The sequence below is a fragment of the Macrobrachium rosenbergii genome, chromosome 4 (genome assembly GCF_040412425.1).
Source record: "Macrobrachium rosenbergii isolate ZJJX-2024 chromosome 4, ASM4041242v1, whole genome shotgun sequence".
Lineage (NCBI taxonomy): Eukaryota > Metazoa > Arthropoda > Malacostraca > Decapoda > Palaemonidae > Macrobrachium > Macrobrachium rosenbergii.
The window spans coordinates 42,096,595-42,116,337 of NC_089744.1; the positions used below are offsets into that span (position 1 = coordinate 42,096,595).

At 38.3% G+C, this 19,743-nt stretch overlaps 1 protein-coding gene across 1 annotated transcript; it reads right to left on the reverse strand.

Annotated features, from left to right (window-relative positions):
• Positions 1-15,034: 15,034 nt before the first annotated feature.
• LOC136837389 (uncharacterized) lies at positions 15,035-16,879 on the reverse strand. Its single transcript, XM_067102159.1, has 3 exons — positions 16,289-16,879; positions 15,426-15,996; positions 15,035-15,186 (listed from the first exon to the last, which is right to left on the reverse strand). The coding sequence occupies exons 1-3, from the start codon at positions 16,877-16,879 to the stop codon at positions 15,035-15,037; spliced, it is 1,314 nt and encodes a 437-aa protein (XP_066958260.1).
• Between the last annotated feature and the right edge of the window lie 2,864 nt (positions 16,880-19,743).

A 19,743-nucleotide genomic window follows, 5' to 3' on the forward strand; every position in this document is an offset into this window, starting at 1 on the left:
TCATTTCGGATTAAGTGACATTCTTCCATCTGTAAACTACATCAATCATTTATGAAGGACTAAAGGATTTTATTTAAATATGGAAACGAAACAAAAGTGAGTCGTTACCAGAAAAGTTATATACTGTATACGGCCCTTGCAAGGGAGAGAAATATAATTACAAACTTAGGAAACTGAAACCGGTGAGAAATATGTCCCACATTCAACAAAGATCATTCCCATTATGAATTAGTGCTTTTCAAGGGTAAACATTGTACAATGTTAATACAATGGAAATTATGCCATGATAGATTTGAGAAAAAAGTGGACAGCTAATGTGAATACTTATCAGTTAATTTTACGCCGTAAAGATAATGAGCAAACTGGTGAATCACTGAATGTATTTGACAAAAAATTCAAAAGGAGCTTTGCAGCTACGAAATTAAAAAATTCAAGAACAGCAAAACTTGAAATGATGGTGTTCAAAAGGGCTCTTAGCTAGATCTACATTAAAATGGTCGAATGTTATATATACATGTGTATGTATGTATGTATGTATGTATGTATATGTATGTATATGTATATGTATATGTATATATATATATATATATATATATATATATATATATATATATATATATATATATATATATATATATATATATATATATAGCTTAATGATAAATAATATTGCCAAGACCAGGAAGAACATTCTTTATTGTACGAGCTTTGAGGTATAAAACCTCATCGTCAGGCTGAAAAAACCGACAAGGATGAGAATCAATAAAATTACAATAAAATTAATTGTCATAATAAATCTTCAGCAAAAATACTAACGAAATATATAAAATGAACAAGTAAATATACAAACTAAAAGGGTGAGACGTAAAATAACGAAAAATTAAAAACACAAACATAAAAATATGAAAATAAAACTAAAGTGAAATGTAAACAAACTCCACTCACAAAGTAAAATATTTAACGACCTAATTGAGTACCTACTATGAAATTACACGATAGCTAGTTGAATACCAGACGAGTTGTTGTTCAATTCCGTCTTCATCTTTTTAATAGTCATGACTCTGAAATTAAAAGGTCCATTCTATTTGAACAAAAAGACAGTACCCGAAAATCCAGGTCAGTGAAAGGATGGTCCTGTGCTAAACTGTGTTCTCTAATGGCAGAAAAGGGTGGTTTGGAAAGGGGAAACCTAGTTCTAATAGAAAGACCTCTGTGTTCCAAAATTCTGTGTCTGAGCCAGCGGGAACTAGATCCCACGTATCGCAGACCACACTGCGAACAAGTGAACAAGTAAACGACACAGGAATTAAGGTCCACGGGCAGAGTAGGCTTCTCTCTCAAAAGTGATCTTATTGTAAAAGGATTACAGAAAACAAACCGGAAACTGATTTGAGGGAAACAATGCTTAAGTATTTCTTGTAACTTTTTCGGACCATATAGCTACTATGACCAAGGTAAGGCAATTCAATGTACTTTACATCTTTACTAGCAGTACTGTACACCGGTCTGGGACAAAACTTTTCATTTAAAAAATTTTTCAGAACTTTGTAAAATACAAAAATGGGATACGAGTTTTCATAAAAATAATTCTGGAGGAAAACCATATCTTGATGAAATAAATTAAAATCACAACAAACATTGTAGGCTCTATTAATCAAAGTGCGTATTGAGTTCATCTTATACAACTTTGGCGAAAAACTGAGGTAATTCAATCCCAAGCCAGTAAAAGTACTTTTCCTATAAACAGAGGTCTCAAATTTGCCACTATTTCTGTATACCTGTACATCTAAAAATGACAACTTATTATCCTGTTCCGTCTCACAAGTAAAAGAAATGTTAGAGGTTTTAAAACTGGAACCAAAAACTTAATCAACAGGTTATATCTAAAAGTACCAACACAGATAAATGGTTTTCAGAATATTAATAGGTCTTAAAGGGTTTCCTATTTTATGTACCTTAGGCAGACCGTACAAATAACCAAGCTTAGACCCTGTCAAGACATCTAAAAGTACCAATTGAGGAAATAAAGCAAATAAAGAGCTATAACCAAGCTTCCCCAAATCTTCCCCAATCTTCTCTCAGACCTCTAAGCAACCTATTTAGTTTGTCTTCTAATTTCAAAATGTGACTCGGAATATCTACATTTAAAATCCTAAATTTTGTATTGTCAGCGAGTATTTCATTAATTTTATCCAAATAATCAGACCTATTCATTAATACAACACCCCTACCTTTATCTGGCTTGGTAATAACTATACTATTATCGTTCTTAACGTTACGTAAAATATTGATTCTGTCTTTATTTAACTGGATGTCACCCTCCTTTTTTCGATTAAAATTTTTGTAGGTATCGTTTGCAATTACGGAAATTTTGCTAAAAGGTGAAGTAAGGGTTTCACTGCCAAAGATGTCACAGACTCTCAAAGTTGAACATAGTTTTTCAAAACTTAAAAAATACTTAAAGAAATTGAATTTCACGGGGATCAAAGCAAAATCAAGACCAAGAGAAAGAACTTCCTTTTCATCTGTTGTTAAATTTGTTAGAAAAATTAAAAATAACTTTACTACTATCTATTTTCTTATTAACGTCAACACCGAAATTTCTTAACTTTCTACTGTGTGTAAGCCTAACATCTTGATTTTGCTTTGATCCCGATGAAATTCAATTTCTTTAAGTATTTTTTAAGTTTTGAAAAACTATGTTCAACTTTGAGAGGCTGTGACATCTTTGGCAGTGAAACCCTTACTTCACTTTTTAGCAAAATTTCCGTAATTGCAAACGATACCTTCAAAAATTTTAATCGAAAAAAGGAGGGTGACCATCAGTTAAATAAAGACAGAATCAATATTTTACGTAACCTTAAGAACGATAATAGTATAGTTATTACCAAGCCAGATAAAGGTAGGGGTGTTGTATTAATGAATAGGTCTGATTATTTGGATAAAATTAATGAAATACTCGCTGACAATAGAAAATTTAGGATTTTAATTGTAGATATTCCGAGTCACATTTTGAAATTAGAAGACAAACTAAATAGGTTGCTTAGAGGTCTGAGAGATAAGATTGGGGAAGCTACATATAGCTCTTTATTTGCTTCAGGGTCTAAGCCTGGTTATTTGTACGGTCTGCCTAAGGTACATAAAATAGGAAACCCTTTAAGACCAATTGTTTCCTCAATTGGTACTTTTAATTATAACCTGTCTAAGTTTTTGGTTCCAGTTTTAAACCCTCTAACTTTAAGTGAATTTAACATCTCTAATTCTTCCAAATTTGTTAAATGCTCTTTCAATTTTAACCAAGAATTATGCTAGTTTCGATTCAATTTTAACCATTAAAAGAAACAACCGACATTATTCTTAATAATATATGTGAAAACCATTTATCAGTGTTTGGACTTAATAAAATAGACTTGAAAAATTATTACATTTAGCAACTGCTGATGGCATTTTTACTTTTGATGGTAAATTATATAATCAAATAGATGGAGTAGCAATGGGAAATTCCTTGACCTGTATATGCAGATTGCTTCATGGGTTATTGTGAAAGGATTTGGATGTCTGAATGCCCTAGTGCTTTCAAACCTTTGTATTACCGTAGGTATGTAGATGATACTTTCCATGTGTTTAAGGAATTATCACATGTTGATTTGTTTTTTGGATATTTTAATTCTCGTCACCCTAACATTTCTTTTACTTGTGAGACGGAACAGGATAGTAAGTTGTCATTTTTAGATGTATAGGTATACAGAAATAGTGGCAAATTTGAGACCTCTGTTTATAGGAAAAATACTTTTACTGGCTTGGGATTGAATTACCTCAGTTTTTCGCCAAAGTTGTATAAGATGAACTCAATACGCACTTTGATTAATAGAGCCTACAATGTTTGTTGTGATTTTAATTTATTTCATCAAGATATGGTTTTCCTCCAGAATTATTTTTATGAAAACTCTTATCCCATTTTTGTATTTTACAAAGTTCTGAAAAATTTTTTAAATGAAAAGTTTTGTCCCAGACCGGTGTACAGTACTGCTAGTAAAGATGTAAAGTACATTGAATTGCCTTACCTTGGTCATAGTAGCTATATGGTCCGAAAAAGTTACAAGAAATACTTAAGCATTGTTTCCCTCACATCAGTTTCCGGTTTGTTTTCTGTAATCCTTTTACAATAAGATCACTTTTGAGAGAGAAGCCTACTCTGCCCGTGGACCTTAATTCCTGTGTCGTTTACTTGTTCACTTGTTCGCAGTGTGGTCTGCGATACGTGGGATCTAGTTCCCGCTGGCTCAGACACAGAATTTTGGAACACAGAGGTCTTTCTATTAGAACTAGGTTTCCCCTTTCCAAACCACCCTTTTCTGCCATTAGAGAACACAGTTTAGCACAGGACCATCCTTTCACTGACCTGGATTTTCGGGTACTGTCTTTTGTTCAAATAGAATGGACCTTTTAATTTCAGAGTCGCTGACTATTAAAAAGATGAAGCCGGAATTGAACAACAACTCGTCTGGTATTCAACTAGCTATCGTGTAATTTCATAGTAGGTACTCAATTAGGTCGTTAAATATTTTACTTTGTGAGTGGAGTTTGTTTACATTTCATTTAGTTTTATTTTCATATTTTTATGTTTGTGTTTTTAATTTTTCGTTATTTTACGTCTCACCCTTTTAGTTTGTATATTTACTTGTTCATTTTATATATTTCGTTAGTATTTTTGCTGAAGATTTATTATGACAATTAATTTTATTGTAATTTTATTGATTCTCATCCTTGTCGGTTTTTTCAGCCTGATGATGAGGTTTTATACCTCGAAAGCCCGTACAATAAAGAATGTTCTTCCTGGTCTTGGCAATATTATTTATCACTAAGCTAAGATTTCCAAGTAGCCGCCTTTATATATATATATATATATATATATAATTATATGATACTTTATATATATATATATATATATATATATATATATATATATATATATATATATATATATATATATATATATATATATATATATATATATATATGTTAAATATATTGAGTTCGGAGTTCGGAGGGCCATCTTTATTGAGGTGTATCTGTTTTAAGAACAGAATCAAACATCTCACTTTTCTTGAGATGTCTCTGGTATCCGTGGCTCTTTCCTTGGGTCAGCAGATCCCTTCTCCTTCGTCATAAGACTCTCACTAAACCTATCTTCACACAAAGGCCTACTCAAATGAGACACTGACATACAAAACTAGACTTTAATGTCAAATTTAACGAAAGTGATTCAGCAAAAGCTACGGTCATGAAATGGTGTGATTCACGTCCCTATCAATGGAATTCATAACCAGAGGAAATACTGTTTCACAAGCAATTTAACTACTGTTTCACAAGCAAGTTAAATAATGATTCTATGCCAAGCAATACTAGTGAATAATACCCTGGTCATCAAGCAAAGTAATAAGGTCATCAAGACCACAATAAAAGTCATATCGTCAATCCCCGGACGATGTTCGATTCCTGTTGAGAGAAACATTTCATTGTAATAAAAACTTGGAATTAATGTACATATTCAAGACAGAAAAAATGCACAAATGGACAATTTCATTATGTAGACATCGTTCGGTTTCACTGCTTCTCAACCGGGGTTTCCCCTCTAGTCTGGAAAAGATATCAATGTCACTATATGTTCTTACTCACGTTCTATGGCCATAAATAACATATCTTCATACTGGCGGTTTCTTTAAACACTACACCAGGCTAAACACACACACACATGATCCACTCAAGTTCGAGGCAGTCCCCCTGTGAGAGAACTGTTCCTCCCCTTAATATCTTATGGGAGATCGCACACACACACACACACACACGTACATACACCCCGAATCTGGTCAGACTTTCTTTGAGCAAGCAATTACTTTGCAATCAGCTCAACGGTCGAATCTGGGCGCTTCCGACGCATCAGCTCAATGTCCTATCATGCGATTTCCATGTGCTCGGACCATGATCAAATAGTTCTGTTGTATACGACTGAGCAAATTCCAATGTCAGCACAAATCCACCTGCCGTGAGAGCCATTGACAGGTCATCACATATCTCACTGCTGTCCAATGAGAACCCAGACTTAATTTTTTTTGAAAATATATATATATATATATATATATATATATATATATATATATATATATATTACATAAATACATACATATATGTGTTAAAATGGATCCTCCCTAAATTACTCTTCCCTGAAGCAAATGTGATAAAAAGTACGGGAGTGCAAACTATATGCAGTTACTGTAAAGGTATGAGATGAAAAGACAGACACAAATATAATATACTAGTACGAAAAGTGCTTTGGTCAGGTAAAAACTGCCAAATGAAAACGAAAAGAGAAAGAGACGACAGTGCTTGAATCCTGAAAACGACAGAAATGTGGAAGTTCAAGATATAATTGGTGTTGTGTCTGTTCTTGTATGTTTGCGATACACGTGTGATTTACTGCAGTACATTTGGAGACACATTATGAATCTGTATACACTGCAATTCTTTAATTCTATAGTTCTCGTTACTACTTTGGAGCATTCTTTTGGGATAACAACTTATGTATATATGTATATATATATATATATATATATATATATATATATATATATATATATATATATATATATATATATATATATATATATATATATATATATATATATTTTCATTCCTCCCTCTTAGCCAGCCAAATAATAATTCGAATTTCTGAACCAAAACACTTCTCAGTTAACTGGTGGGCTAGGTTTACTGCCGGGAAAGAAGGGAGCAGCCTATTTCGAACTCAGGTGGGACAATAGCACCCCTTTGACCCCCCCAACAATTCACGTGTTCAGTAGTTGATGCCCGTCCATTGCGGTATAGAATAGAAGGGAAGCCAGGCTGTGAGGTAGACTGGGAACTTTACCTTGAAGTACCTAACCCTAAGACCTATTTTCCTACACCCTTTTTTTGCTGGCTGTGTGACTATTTTGCAGATGACTGACCTCCGCCGATGGAAGCAAGCACCGCCAGAGGAGCGTCTCACCTGTTTTAAATAAGGCATTCGGAACCCACACCGTGACACAGAAAGCCGCATCCCTCTCCACTCCTTTTTCCTATCCTGGAGAGGCTAAGCAGCACCAGACAATCAAATCCTGCATATTGAGCGCTCACACCCACAGCCTTCAAGGTACATCAGAGGCAATTAGTCCTCTAGCCAGTCCTTTTCCTCTTAGTGAATTTCTCTCTTTTTATGTTTCTGAATTTTCACTTTTCATTCTCCAAACCAACCCCTTTTGTTAAGGACCCACCCCAAAAGCAGCCCAAAATTCGCCCCAGGACTTGTCCTAAACGAAATATAGTTCAATTCAGTGATCAGCAGTAGATTACTCCCTCCATAGTGTTACCACAGGCTAAGTAAATTTAATTAATCAACTCCTCCATGGTGCATTGCTTAGCCTAGTGTGAGAGAAATTCCTTTGTGTGGAATGCTAATCCTGGATTCTCTTACAGGGTCCTTGCTACTATCCTGCTCAGTCAACCCAGCCTTGTGAACTCAAATCATCTTAAAAGTAATACCATTCTCAATAAGCGCACAAATTCCCTGGTACGCAGTCTGGGGAGCAATGACCTGTTCCCCCTTTTTGTTGCACACAAGACAGCCTGATCCTTCAAGATGAATTTAATTTCGTCATATGCAGAGATTTATCATGCATTGCCAATTTGCATTTTTTCATTATTGGAGTTTACTTGCTGTATCGTCAACTAACCTTTCAGATTACCTCCTTGGTTGTTTTTTTCTGTAAATAAATTCAGTTTAACGTAACTAGATACTCATTTTACATGGCGACCTTCCAATCCCTGATTAACTAAAGGTAATATCAAGGTAAGTTACCCATTTTTCCCCTTCATTTTGTTACAGGTTGGTCTTCTTTGTTGGCCATTAAGGCAGTAACTAAATAAAGACCCCCTTGCATTCCTCCAACGAGACCCAATCTGTAAATATATTATAAATATATATATATATATATATATATATATATATATATATATATATTTATTTATTATATATATAATTTATATATTTATTATATATATAATTTATATATTTATATATATATACAGCTATATATATATATATATATATATATATATATATATATATATATATATATATAATTTATATATTTTTATATATATATATATATATATATATATATATATATATATATATATATATATATATATATATATATATATATTTATATAAATATGTATAGGCTATATCACACATTACCATAGGTGAAAAAATAAGAGATAGGGTGTAGGTCCTGACAGGTTTCTATTTTATTTCCAAGTCAGTGACAAATCACATGTTAATTGTAATATTTTATATATATATATATATATATATATATATATAGGTGTGTATATATATATATACATGAATATATAGGTGTTGATCTCTGACTCAAGGAAACAATGGTACCCTGCTCCGGACGTCTGGGTGCACTCGTAACTGACCTTTATACTGAGACTAGGTCAAACGTAATAAGCCCAATGCCCGGTTACGCCTTGGGTAAATATCTATCGAAATAATGAAGTGAGCCGAAAGGTCAACAGTCCAAGTACTGAAGTATGACTGGACGTCTCTGTGTTGTTTTTGTACAAAGGAGCCTTCAGCGTTGGGAAATTATAGTATTCTGATTATTCTGCAACTTGAAGATAGCTAGGAACATTGTTTCATACAGCAGAACTTATCTAGTCTATTTAATCCAGAATTTCTTGCAGATGTTGATTTCCTTAAGGATCGTCAACCCTGAGAAAATTTCGGCCTAAAAGGAAATGACAATGACGATTATCAAATAGGACCATTAATACATGCGAAAATTGTCAAATAGCTTAAGGAACACATGGGTAAGTAATGGCACTTTATAAGAAATCTAAGGAAAATGTAATCTTAAGCCATGAAGCATACATTTATTTTGTTTTCATATTCCACTGTGCAAAAAGGTATCTCATGTATGCAAAAAAAAAAAATATCATATCAAGTCTATAAAAGATAAGGTCCAAATATATTATCATCAATCAACAACAACAACAACAACAACAATAATAATAATAATAATAATAATAATAATAATAATAATAATAATAATAATAATAATAATAATAATAATAATAAAATACAAAATCACATTTATGTAAAGTAATGTATTTACAAATGATAAAATAAATTCCAGGAGCTTTCGAGAGCCTGTCTGACAGTCTTAAAAGCATTCTTTACAAAAAATGATGGTAATTCCCTCGTTCTCGATCTCCAAACAAGCTTGTTTGGATAATTTAATGATCATCATTTTGTAAAGAATGCGTCTTGTTTACCCTTGCTTTAAAGTTTATTTTATCTCATAATCAATTTCAACTGAAGAAGGGAGCTGAGCAGGCTCTCGAAAGCTAAATAACATTACTTTTAAATAAATGTGGATTTTGTATTTTATAAACATAACGGGATTGTGAAGAAGATTTGCAATAATAATAATAATAATAATTTAATTTGATAAATCTGTAACCCACTTGTTCCCAAGGTTGCGTGTGCAGTGAAGTACGTTTATCTATTCTCTGATGAAAGCTATTTCTAAACCAACTACAAGAAAACGCGGCAAGGGCGTGGCAATGTTTAAGGCATCCGTTTCTAGATCCAAGATACACGAGTTAAGTAGAAAGACTGGTTTTCAATTAGTGATCATATACATATATATGTATGTATACACACACACACACACATATATATATATATATATATATATATATATATATATATATATATATATATATATATATATATTACATATATATGGTTATTCATGTGGTTAAAAATAGCTGAGCTCTGTTGCCTATACCTAACTAAAAGTTTATGTTGTGTTAATCTCTGGGGGAGTAATTTTCCTGTAAAACCGATATAAGATTGGTCACAGTCGAGGCAAGGGATTTCGTATACTCTTGTGTCTTTGGAGACTGACTTTTTTATGGGCTCCTTAGATGGAATTCTGTTTTAACTTTAAATATTTCATAGTCATATATATATATAATATATGTATATATAATATATATATATATATATATATATATATATATATATATATATATACATAATATAATAAATATATATATATATATATATATATATATGTGTGTGTGTGTGTGTGTGTGTGTGTGTGTGTGTGTGTGTGTGTGTGTGTGTGTGTGTTTGATTTGGAAAGGACATGGGGGAAAATGTGGTTGCACATATAATTAAGAAGAATGAGTTTGATAATAAGTGTGGACTTGGATTTTAAAGCAATAGAGGTATAAAGTGTAGATTAGGAATTTGTAAAATTCCATAATGGAACCACATGGGCAGGGGGGAGTGTTTGTGGATATAGGCTGCTAGGAAAGAGGCGATAAATTGAAATACGAAGTTATTTGAGATTCAATTGCAGATATAAAGGAGAATGGATAGGGTTGTCAATAAAGTGAAAAACAAAAAAGCATCGAAGTAATAAAAATACTGTAGATGGGTAAAGGACCAAAAGAACTTCAGGGAGAATAAAAAGTCTTTCCTCAGGTAGGCCTAAGTAAATGATGGGAAGGTTCGTGAATAATTAACCTAAAAAAATGCAAATGGAGTGATGCCGTCTAAAGTTAATGCTCAATTTCTTAGATATGTCGAATGTGAAGATGGAAGTGAGGCAGACCTGAATGATGCAAGAGTGAAAAGGATTAGTGTAAGCCTGAGAAGGTTTGTGAAAGCGACTTTTCAGGTCATATGCTGGTGAGGAATGGAGAGACTAGTAGATGGAAAGGTTATGAAGGAATGGACGAAAGGATTGATTGTTGTATAAATGTCGAGGTGATAAGAGGCGAATGTAACAATTATATTGTATAATATTACTTATTATACCTGAGGAGTTGTATTGTTTTGGATTTTGTTTGAAAAGTAAGAAAGGTGAAAGAAGGAATGATATGGGAGCAATGGTGTACGTTATAACAAGGAAATGGCTGTGTCAAACAAGTGATTCTTATGAAATGGGTGTGTCAATCAAGTGATCCTTAAGAACTGGGTCTGTTAATCAAGTAAGTCTTTTTAAATGGGTGTGACAATCAAGTGATTCTTACGAATTTCAATCAAGTGGTCCTTATGAAATGGGTATGTAATTCAAGTAAGACTAATAAAATAGGTAAACCAAGTGATTCTTATGAAAAGGGCGTGTCAATCAAGTAATTCTTATGAAACGGGTGTGTCAATCAAGTAGGCTAAATCTTATGAAATGGATCTGTCGATCAAGTGATTCTTATGAAATGGGTCTGTCAATCAAGTGATTCTTATGAAATGGATCAGTCAATCAAATGATTAAGAAATGAGATTGTAAAGCAAATGATTCTTATGAAACGGGTGTGTAAATCAAGTGATTATTATGACTGGGGGTGTAAATCAAGTGATTACTATGATTGGGCATGTCAATCAAGTGATCCTTAGAAATGGGATTGTCAATCATGTGATTCTTATGAAACTGGTTGCAAAGTGTTCTTATGAAATGGGTGTGTCAATCGTGCAATTCTTGTGAAATGGGTGTGTAAATTAAGTGATTCTTATGAAATGGGTGTGTCAATCATGTAGGCTAAATCTTATAAATGGGTGCGTAAATCAAGTGATTCTTATGAAATGGATCTGTCAATCAAGTGATTCTTAAGAAATGAGATTGTAAAGCAAATGATTCTTATGAAATGGGTCTGTCAATCAAGGTATTCTTATGAAATGGGTTTGCCAATCAAGTAAATTTTATGCAATGGGCAAATCATGACTTATGAAACAGCTGTGTCAATCCAGTGTTTCTTATGAAGGGGTGTGTCAATTAATTGATTATAAGGAAATGGGGGTGTGTCAATTAATTGATTATGAGGAAATGGGTGTGTAAATAAGTTATTTTTATGAAATGGGTGTGTCATTCAGGTGGTTCTTTTAAAATGAGTGTGTCAACCAAGTGATTCTTAAGAAATGAGATTGTAAAGCAAGTGATTTTTATGAAATGGATATGTCAGTCAAGGGATTCTTATGAAATGGGTGTGTCAATCAAGTAAGTTATATGCAATAGGTAAATCAAGTGACTCTTTTGCAATGGCTGTGTCAATCAGGTGGTTTGTAAGGAAGGTATTGAGTGACATACTGGCTGGGTGTTGTCTAGTTTAATGGTGGTTCATTACTGAATTAATGTACAGAATCTTCGAAGTTGTTATTGGCTGGTCCAAGCCGCAGTGTAGTTTCTACACACAGACAAAGTAAAACAGAGATTATGTTCTGGACATCTGTGCTTGTCGACAGAAACAGATGGCGACTGTGAGACATAATAAGTGTACAATGATAAAACATATATCAATGGAAAGGCCAGGAAATTCCACATATGGACATTTGCATGAGATTCGAGACATTAATGAGTACAGTGCAGTAGCATAATATATGTGAAATGGCGAGACATTTGGCGTCTTCACAAACAGAAACATACATGCAGTTTGATACAGAAGATTCGGTGGAACATTATGAGTACATGATCGGAAAGCTTGCATGTCAATGCAAGCAGTGGTGATTGTACATGAATCAAGACAACCATGGTTAGCGAAAAATAGACAGGAATATTGCATGGTAGAAGTTGCGTTCCTTCGAGCGATCGCCGCTGACACACAGGAGGGAGAGAGAGAGAGAGCGGGATGCTTGTTGTCCTGTTTTGTCCGATGGCTGGCTCACAACACACATGTGCCCATAGGACCGTCTTGCAGTCCCTTACAGGTTCTTATGAAATGGGTGCATCAGTCAACTGATTCTAATGAAATAGGTTTGTAAATCAAATTTCTTATGAAATGGGTGTGTCATTCAGGTGGATCTTTTGAAATGGGTGCCAATCAAGTAAGCCTTATGAAATATGTAAATCAAGTGATTCTTAAGAATTGGGTAAATCAAGTAATTCTTATGAAGTGGGTATCATTCAAGTGATTCTTATGAAATGGGTATGCCAATCAAGTGATTATTAAGAATTGGGTGTGTCAGTCCAGTGATTCTTATGAAATTGGTGTTTAAAGTCATTCTTATGAAATGGGGTGGTAATCAAGTGATTCTTGTTAAATGGTGTGTCAGTTAAGTGATTCTTATGAAATGGTCGTGTCATTCAAGTGATTCTTGTGAAATGTTTTTCTGTGGCAATAAGAGTTTTTCTATTAAAAATAGACTATTGAAATTTTGAGAGAATTTTATCCCCAAGTTAATGTCAGGGTAGTATTTAAACCTTAGTACACCATTGGTAGCTCAAGTACAAAGACGTCGTACCCCCAGAACTACAATCTTATGTTGTTTATAAATACGAGTGTAATTGCTGTAATGCAATCTGCATGGGAAAAACAAAGCGACAAGCTCGTGTACGATGGTTTGAACATCTACTATGCATGTAAGGTTCAAGAGAAATGTCAAAACAGAGACTGATTCTTTATTATTCTTGACAGGTGTTTATAAGACAAAAAGAGGACAGAAAGGTAGCAGGCAAGCCAAGGGCCCCCGCTGCGCCCATACAAGATTTGTGTTTTCTGGCAAGCATAAAAATCCATACAACATTCGTTACATGGCATATAAAAGGTAGATATACATATCAGCAGAAAGGCCGTACAATGATACATAAGATGAGGTACATAGAGAATCTGAAATAAAGACAGGTAAAATACATGACGTGATTAATGTACATCTGAAAGGAGAAACACAAGGAAGGAGAGGCGCGATTTGTCATCCTTACAAATACTCCCCCCCCCAAGACAATAATCAGAGGAGCAATTATTAGATGAAACAATATTAATCATGGAGGCGCTGGGGCAGTCGAAGTGGGCCCCTGCTTCTGGAGAACTGTGGGTGCAGGGTGGAGTTGACACCTGGGGATGGCTGGGTCCATTTCCTGGACCGCCCCAGGCACCCCCTTGGTGGGGAAGTGGGTGCATCTGCAGGTAGGTATTGCGGGGAAACTCTGGGATGCCTGCCTACTTCTTCGCAAACTTCGCCGTCCAACAGGAATGAGGGTTTCAGTCTGTCGATGGTGATCCAGTCCTCCTGCCCGTGGATGTCGAGGGGGAATGCTTTGTTGGCCCGCTTGATGACTTGGTGGGGCCCCCTGTAGGGCCTGGTTAAGAGCGGGTGGCGAGCGTCCACCCTGACGAAGACGTAGCCACAGGAGTGTAAGGCGGGTGGGCTGTAGGTGATGGTTCTGTTGGTGAAGGTCCTGTGGTAGGGTGCAAACCTTTGTTTGAGTTCCTCAACCTCGGTAGGGGGTTGTCAGCGTCGTCGGCCAATGACGGGAAGAATTCTCTGGGGAAGGCCAGTGTTTCACCATAGACTTTCTCAGCAGGGGAAGCATCACCATTTGCTTTCGGTGTGGTGCAGAGACCCAGCAGGACCCAAGGCAGCTGTTCCTTCCACCTCTCATCGGTGCTGCGTGCCATGAGAGCTGCTTTAAGAGAGCGGTGCACCTTCTCGACCATGCCGTTCGCTGCGGGTTTGTATGTCGTTGTGCTGTGTAGAGTTGTACTCATCAGGCGTGCCAAGGAGACCCAAAGCTTTGACAGGAAGGCAGGTCCCTTGTCCGTAGTGATGCTGTCTGGCACTCCGAAGTGGTCTATCCAACTGGAGAGGAGGGCCTCTGCACATGATGATGTTGATGTTTCATCCATGGGGGTTGCTTCGGGCCAGCGAGTGAGGTGGTCTATGATCATCAGGAGGTATCTGGCTCCCCCCAATTGTTGAAGGGGCCCGACAACTTCAATGTGGATGTGGCCGAACCGCCAACAAGGCTGGGGAAAATCGCCGATCCTGGACTCTGTGTGCCGGGATGTTTTGCTCATCTGGCACGAGATGCAGCTCCTTGCCCACTGGTGGACGTCCTTGTTGATGCCGAGCCAGAAGAACTTGTCAGTCATGAGGCACGCCGTTGTGCGCCTCGATGGATGGGAGAGACCGTGGACTATGTCAAACACTTGTTTTCTCCTTGATGCGGGCACCAGGGGGTGTGGACGGCCTGTGCTGTTGTCGCAGAGGAGAGTTGTGTCTGAGTTTGAAAGCTGACACTGCTGTCCTGTAGTCTGCCATCTCTGGGTTCGCTGCTTGTTCTCTTGCGAGGCCTTCGTAGTAGATGCTAAGGTGAAGGGAACTGATCTCTATTCTTGACAGAGCGTCGGCCACTGGGTTTTTCTTGCCAGTGATGTAGTTGATGGTGCAACCGAACTCAGAGATTGGGGTCAGGTGCCGCTGTTGCCTTGCAGACCATGCATCCCTGTTTTGCAAGTGCGTGAACCAAGGGTTTGTGGTCTGTTAGGATTGTGAATTTGGTTCCCTCCAGCAGGTACTTGAAGTGCCTCACAGCCTGGTAGATAGCCAGCAGCTCTGTCGAAGGCGCTGTAGTGGGTCTCAGCTGGCAAAAACTTGCAGCTGAAGAAGGCCAAGGGCTGGGGCGTGCTGTTCACCAGCTGCTCGAGTACTGCACCGCAGGCGATATTGCTGTCGTCCGTTGTCAACCTGAGGCCAGCGGCAGGGTTGTGGTGAGTTAAGGTGGTGGCCCTGGAGAGGGCCCTTTTCATCTGGATGAATGCCTGCTGCTGCGGAGCTTCCCACGTTAGTGTTTTTGGTTTTCCCTTCAGGATTGACGTCACAGAGTACATGATGTGGGCGACATCTGGGATGAAGTGCCGGTAGTAGTTTATCATCCCAAGAAACTCCTGAAGGGCCTTGATGGTTTGTGGTTCCGGGAAATTTTCTATAGCTTTTACTTTAGAGGCCGTGAGGCGTATTCCTGCTGGGGAAATCTCATGGCCAAGGAAGTCTACTTTTTCTTTCCCGAAAATGCACTTGTCAAACCTGACAACTAATCTTCTGTCCTGCAGGCGTTTCACGACGGCGCAGACGTAGCGAAGGTGTTCCTCTCCTCTGGGGACCTGGAAAAATGAGGATGTCATTGACGTAGCAGATGCAGAAGGGCAGATCTCCTAAGATGGTATCCATCAGGCGCTGGAAAGTGGCACCTGCGTTCCTGAGACCAAAAGCGTTATAGGAGAATGTGTAGCTCCCAAAGGGCGTGATGATGGTGGTCTTTGGGACGTCGTCAGGATGCACAGGGACTTGGAAGTACGACTTCAGTAGGTCCATCTTGGAGAAAATTTTGGCTCCGTGGAGGGTGCCTGTCAGGTCTTGCATATTAGGGAGGGGGTAGTGGTCTGGTGTTGTTACCAAATTCAGGCGCCGATAGTCCCCGCAGGGCCTCCATGTGGAGGGGGACACCCACAGGCTTGATGCCTTTTTACAGATGCCCATGCGTTCCATTTCTGCAACAGCCCGTTTGGCGTCTTGTAGCTTCTCGGGGGACAGACGCAAGAACTTGGCAAGGGTTGGTGGGCCCGTTGTGGTGATGTGATGGAAGATGCTGTGCTTTGCTGAAGCCCCAGGTGACTGGCACAGTTCTGGTTTGAACACGTCTGGTAACTCCTGTAGGAGGGACGTGTAGCTGTTGAGGGCTGTGGAGCAAATGGAGGGCATCCCGGGTCCGGTGGAAACTTGATGGGAATGGCACGTCCCTGTGTCGAGGCGTTGTCTGGCGACGTCGACTAGTAGTCCGCGGTGCCCTAGGAAGTCCACGCCCAGCAGAGGGAACTTAAAATCTGCTATGACAAAAGGCCAGTGGTATCTGCGCCCCAGGATTGAGATAGCCCGGGTCGTCATGCCATAAGTGCGGATGGGAGTTCCGTTTGCTGCTATGAAGGCGGGTACTGAGTCAGGTATTTTTTCTAAACCTTCCCTGGATGGCGGGAAAACTGACTGCATTGCCCCCGTATCAACCAGCAGGCAGCATTTGGAAATCTCATCTGTGATGAAAAATCCTGTTGGCGGGGGGGAGTTAGGTTTTGCGGCCACAGCTGTTACTTGTGGCCGCCTTTGTCATTTTTTGTGAAAGAACACGGAGGGCTGCAGGTTCTGGTGTTGGTTCCAAACTTTCTATGGTAGAAACACCAAGCCGGGTTTGACCATGTCTTGTGCTCTCTGAGTGGCGGTCTTTTCTTATAAATGGCGTTGATGTCTCCGTCGTCGTCGCCATCTTCCTCCGACAGGGTGCAGGCTCCCAGGGCGGCAGCATGTGTCGAGGCCTTGGTGGCCTCAAAGTTTCTGGGCGTCGTTGACTAAGGCATCCATGTCCAGGTTCTCTGCATCCCCTATCTGGCGCCAAACTTCCTGCGGGAGGCGCCAAAGGAAAATTGCTTTTGTTAGGTCTAGTCTTTTCCTCCCGTTCTCGTCACGACCTGGGAGGGTTATCAACCCCCGCAGCTGGTCCCAGGCTTCCCTGCATAATGCATCTCCGAGGGGCTGGGATAACAGGTCGAATGCGCGCTGCACTCTCTCGGACACGGCATGGAGTAGGAATTCAGCAGTTTGTTCTTAAAGTCCGTGTATGTGTCTTTGTCAGGTTGTGCGTCCAGCCAGGGGGAGATTCTGTTGAATACTTCCTCTGGGAGCGCCGTCATGACTCTGTCTGATTTTGTAGCATCATCTGAGATGCGCGCCATGCGAAAATGCGCATCTGCGCGCCGGAACCATGATGCCGTGTTTTGCTGCGAGAACGGGGGAAGTTTGACTGTCTGGCCTTGTTGGTGAGAGAGGCGTCCAGACGATGCTCGCGGGTTCGCACTGAGGTTCTGTTTCTGACATCTTTACTTCTCACGCACCAAAACGCAGGAAAATGCGCGGTATTGAGTCCGTTAATGGTGCTGATTTGTTCAGGAGGTTAAACAAAGTGCCAAAACGTGCCCTTTTGGGTACGCCGTATTTAGTCCGTTAATGACACAGTTTCTGCCAGGGAGGTTGCTATCAGAGGTATAAACTTTACGCCATAGTTAGTATGCTAAAGGCTTTCTGATGGTAGGGTGCGGCCATAGTTAGTCCATTAATGGCTGGGCCAAAACCGCGCTACCTGTCCCTGACCCGGGGTCACCAGTGTGAGGTTCAAGAGAAATGTCAAAACAGAGACTGATTCTTTATTATTCTCGACAGGTGTTTATAAGACAAAAAGCGGATGGAAAGGTAGCGGGCGACCCAAGGCCCACCGCTGTGTCCATACAAGATTTGTGTTTTCTGGCAAGCATAAAAATATGTACAACATTCATTACATGGCATATAAAAGGTAGGTATACATATCAGCAGAAAGGGCGTACAATGATACATAAGATGAGGTACATAAAGAATCTGAAACAAAGACAGGTAAAATACATGACATGATTAATGTACATCTGAAAGGAGAAACACAAGGAAGGAGAGGCGCGATTTTTCGCCCTTACATGCATTCCAGAGGCCATGACATACTGTTCTTCGCAAACAACTTTTAAACCGACTTACGGATTTCCATGCCACTAAAGCACTGAGTGTTCCAAACTTCATCCTAATTTTGGAAGTACTGTGCATTGTCATATGTGTTTCATTAACTTTTTTACTTAGGAAAATGAGGTTAAAGCTGCGCTTAACTACCCAGCCATCCGCAAAAGTGGTGACGTGTGTCAGTGACGTCGGTATAGCGTATCCTCCACTATACCTCATCAAATGGTTGTTTGACTTACGGTTTAATGTAATTTTACTTATCCTGGGCCATACGAAAATTTTTATTGCAAATTAATATATTGTATGATATATAATTTTTTAAAAATAATTAGGTAACGGGGATGGCCCTGCGTCAGAGATACGTCATAAAGCACCACTTGTTCGAAACGGCAGAGGAAAGGCAAGAAGTTGATCTTTTTTCTAAGAGTAAACGGCTTAATTCAGCACATCTGTCAACTCAGTATACTACCATAAATTAGAACAATGTTAGAAACACTCAGTGCTTTAGTAGCATGGAAATCCATACGCCGGTTTAAAAGTTGTTTACGAAAAACACTATTTCATGGCCTCTGGAATGCATACTAGGAGCTTATTAGAACAAACAGGCTTTTAGCAAAACCACCATTCATTAGCATACGGGATCATGCAGATCACCGCTTATGCTTAGGCTCATTTTCCATGCTCTCTAGTCGAGTGGCTCCATGGAGCTTGTGGTAGTGTGGTAGTGGAAAGGCTTTGCACTTTAAAACTGAAACCTTTCCTCAGTAACAATGAAGGGCCCACGGAGATGCCGTTTTTAAATTTTAGTGTGTGTATGTGGTGGATGTGTACGTATGCCTTCATGTTGCAGTATTTATTTATTTTAGTATTGCTTTGTTTCGTTTTTTGTTTTTACATTACCAGTTTGTGATTTAGGAATTTTTCAATTTTTCTTTCTGCATTTTTGTTTCAGACCTGATGATGAAGACAGTTATTTCCAAACCGGTAGTCGTAACTGAATATAGGATGTTTTATGTACAAGTACTGGTTTTAATCTTTCTATCAAGACTCCACTTCCACAGGATTAATCAGATGCATGTTATATATATATATATATATATATATATATATATATATATATAGAGAGAGAGAGAGAGAGAGAGAGAGAGAGAGAGAGAGAGAGAGAGAGAGAGAGAGAGAAACTCAGGTTGACGTTAACTCGCCTGACACCTAACTTGGAGCGAGCTTGGTTATTATTTTATCGGACTGCCGTACCCTGCTCAGCCTTGCACGAGGAGACAACCGAATTGATATTCACAAGGTTCCAGGAATGTCCAGAACAA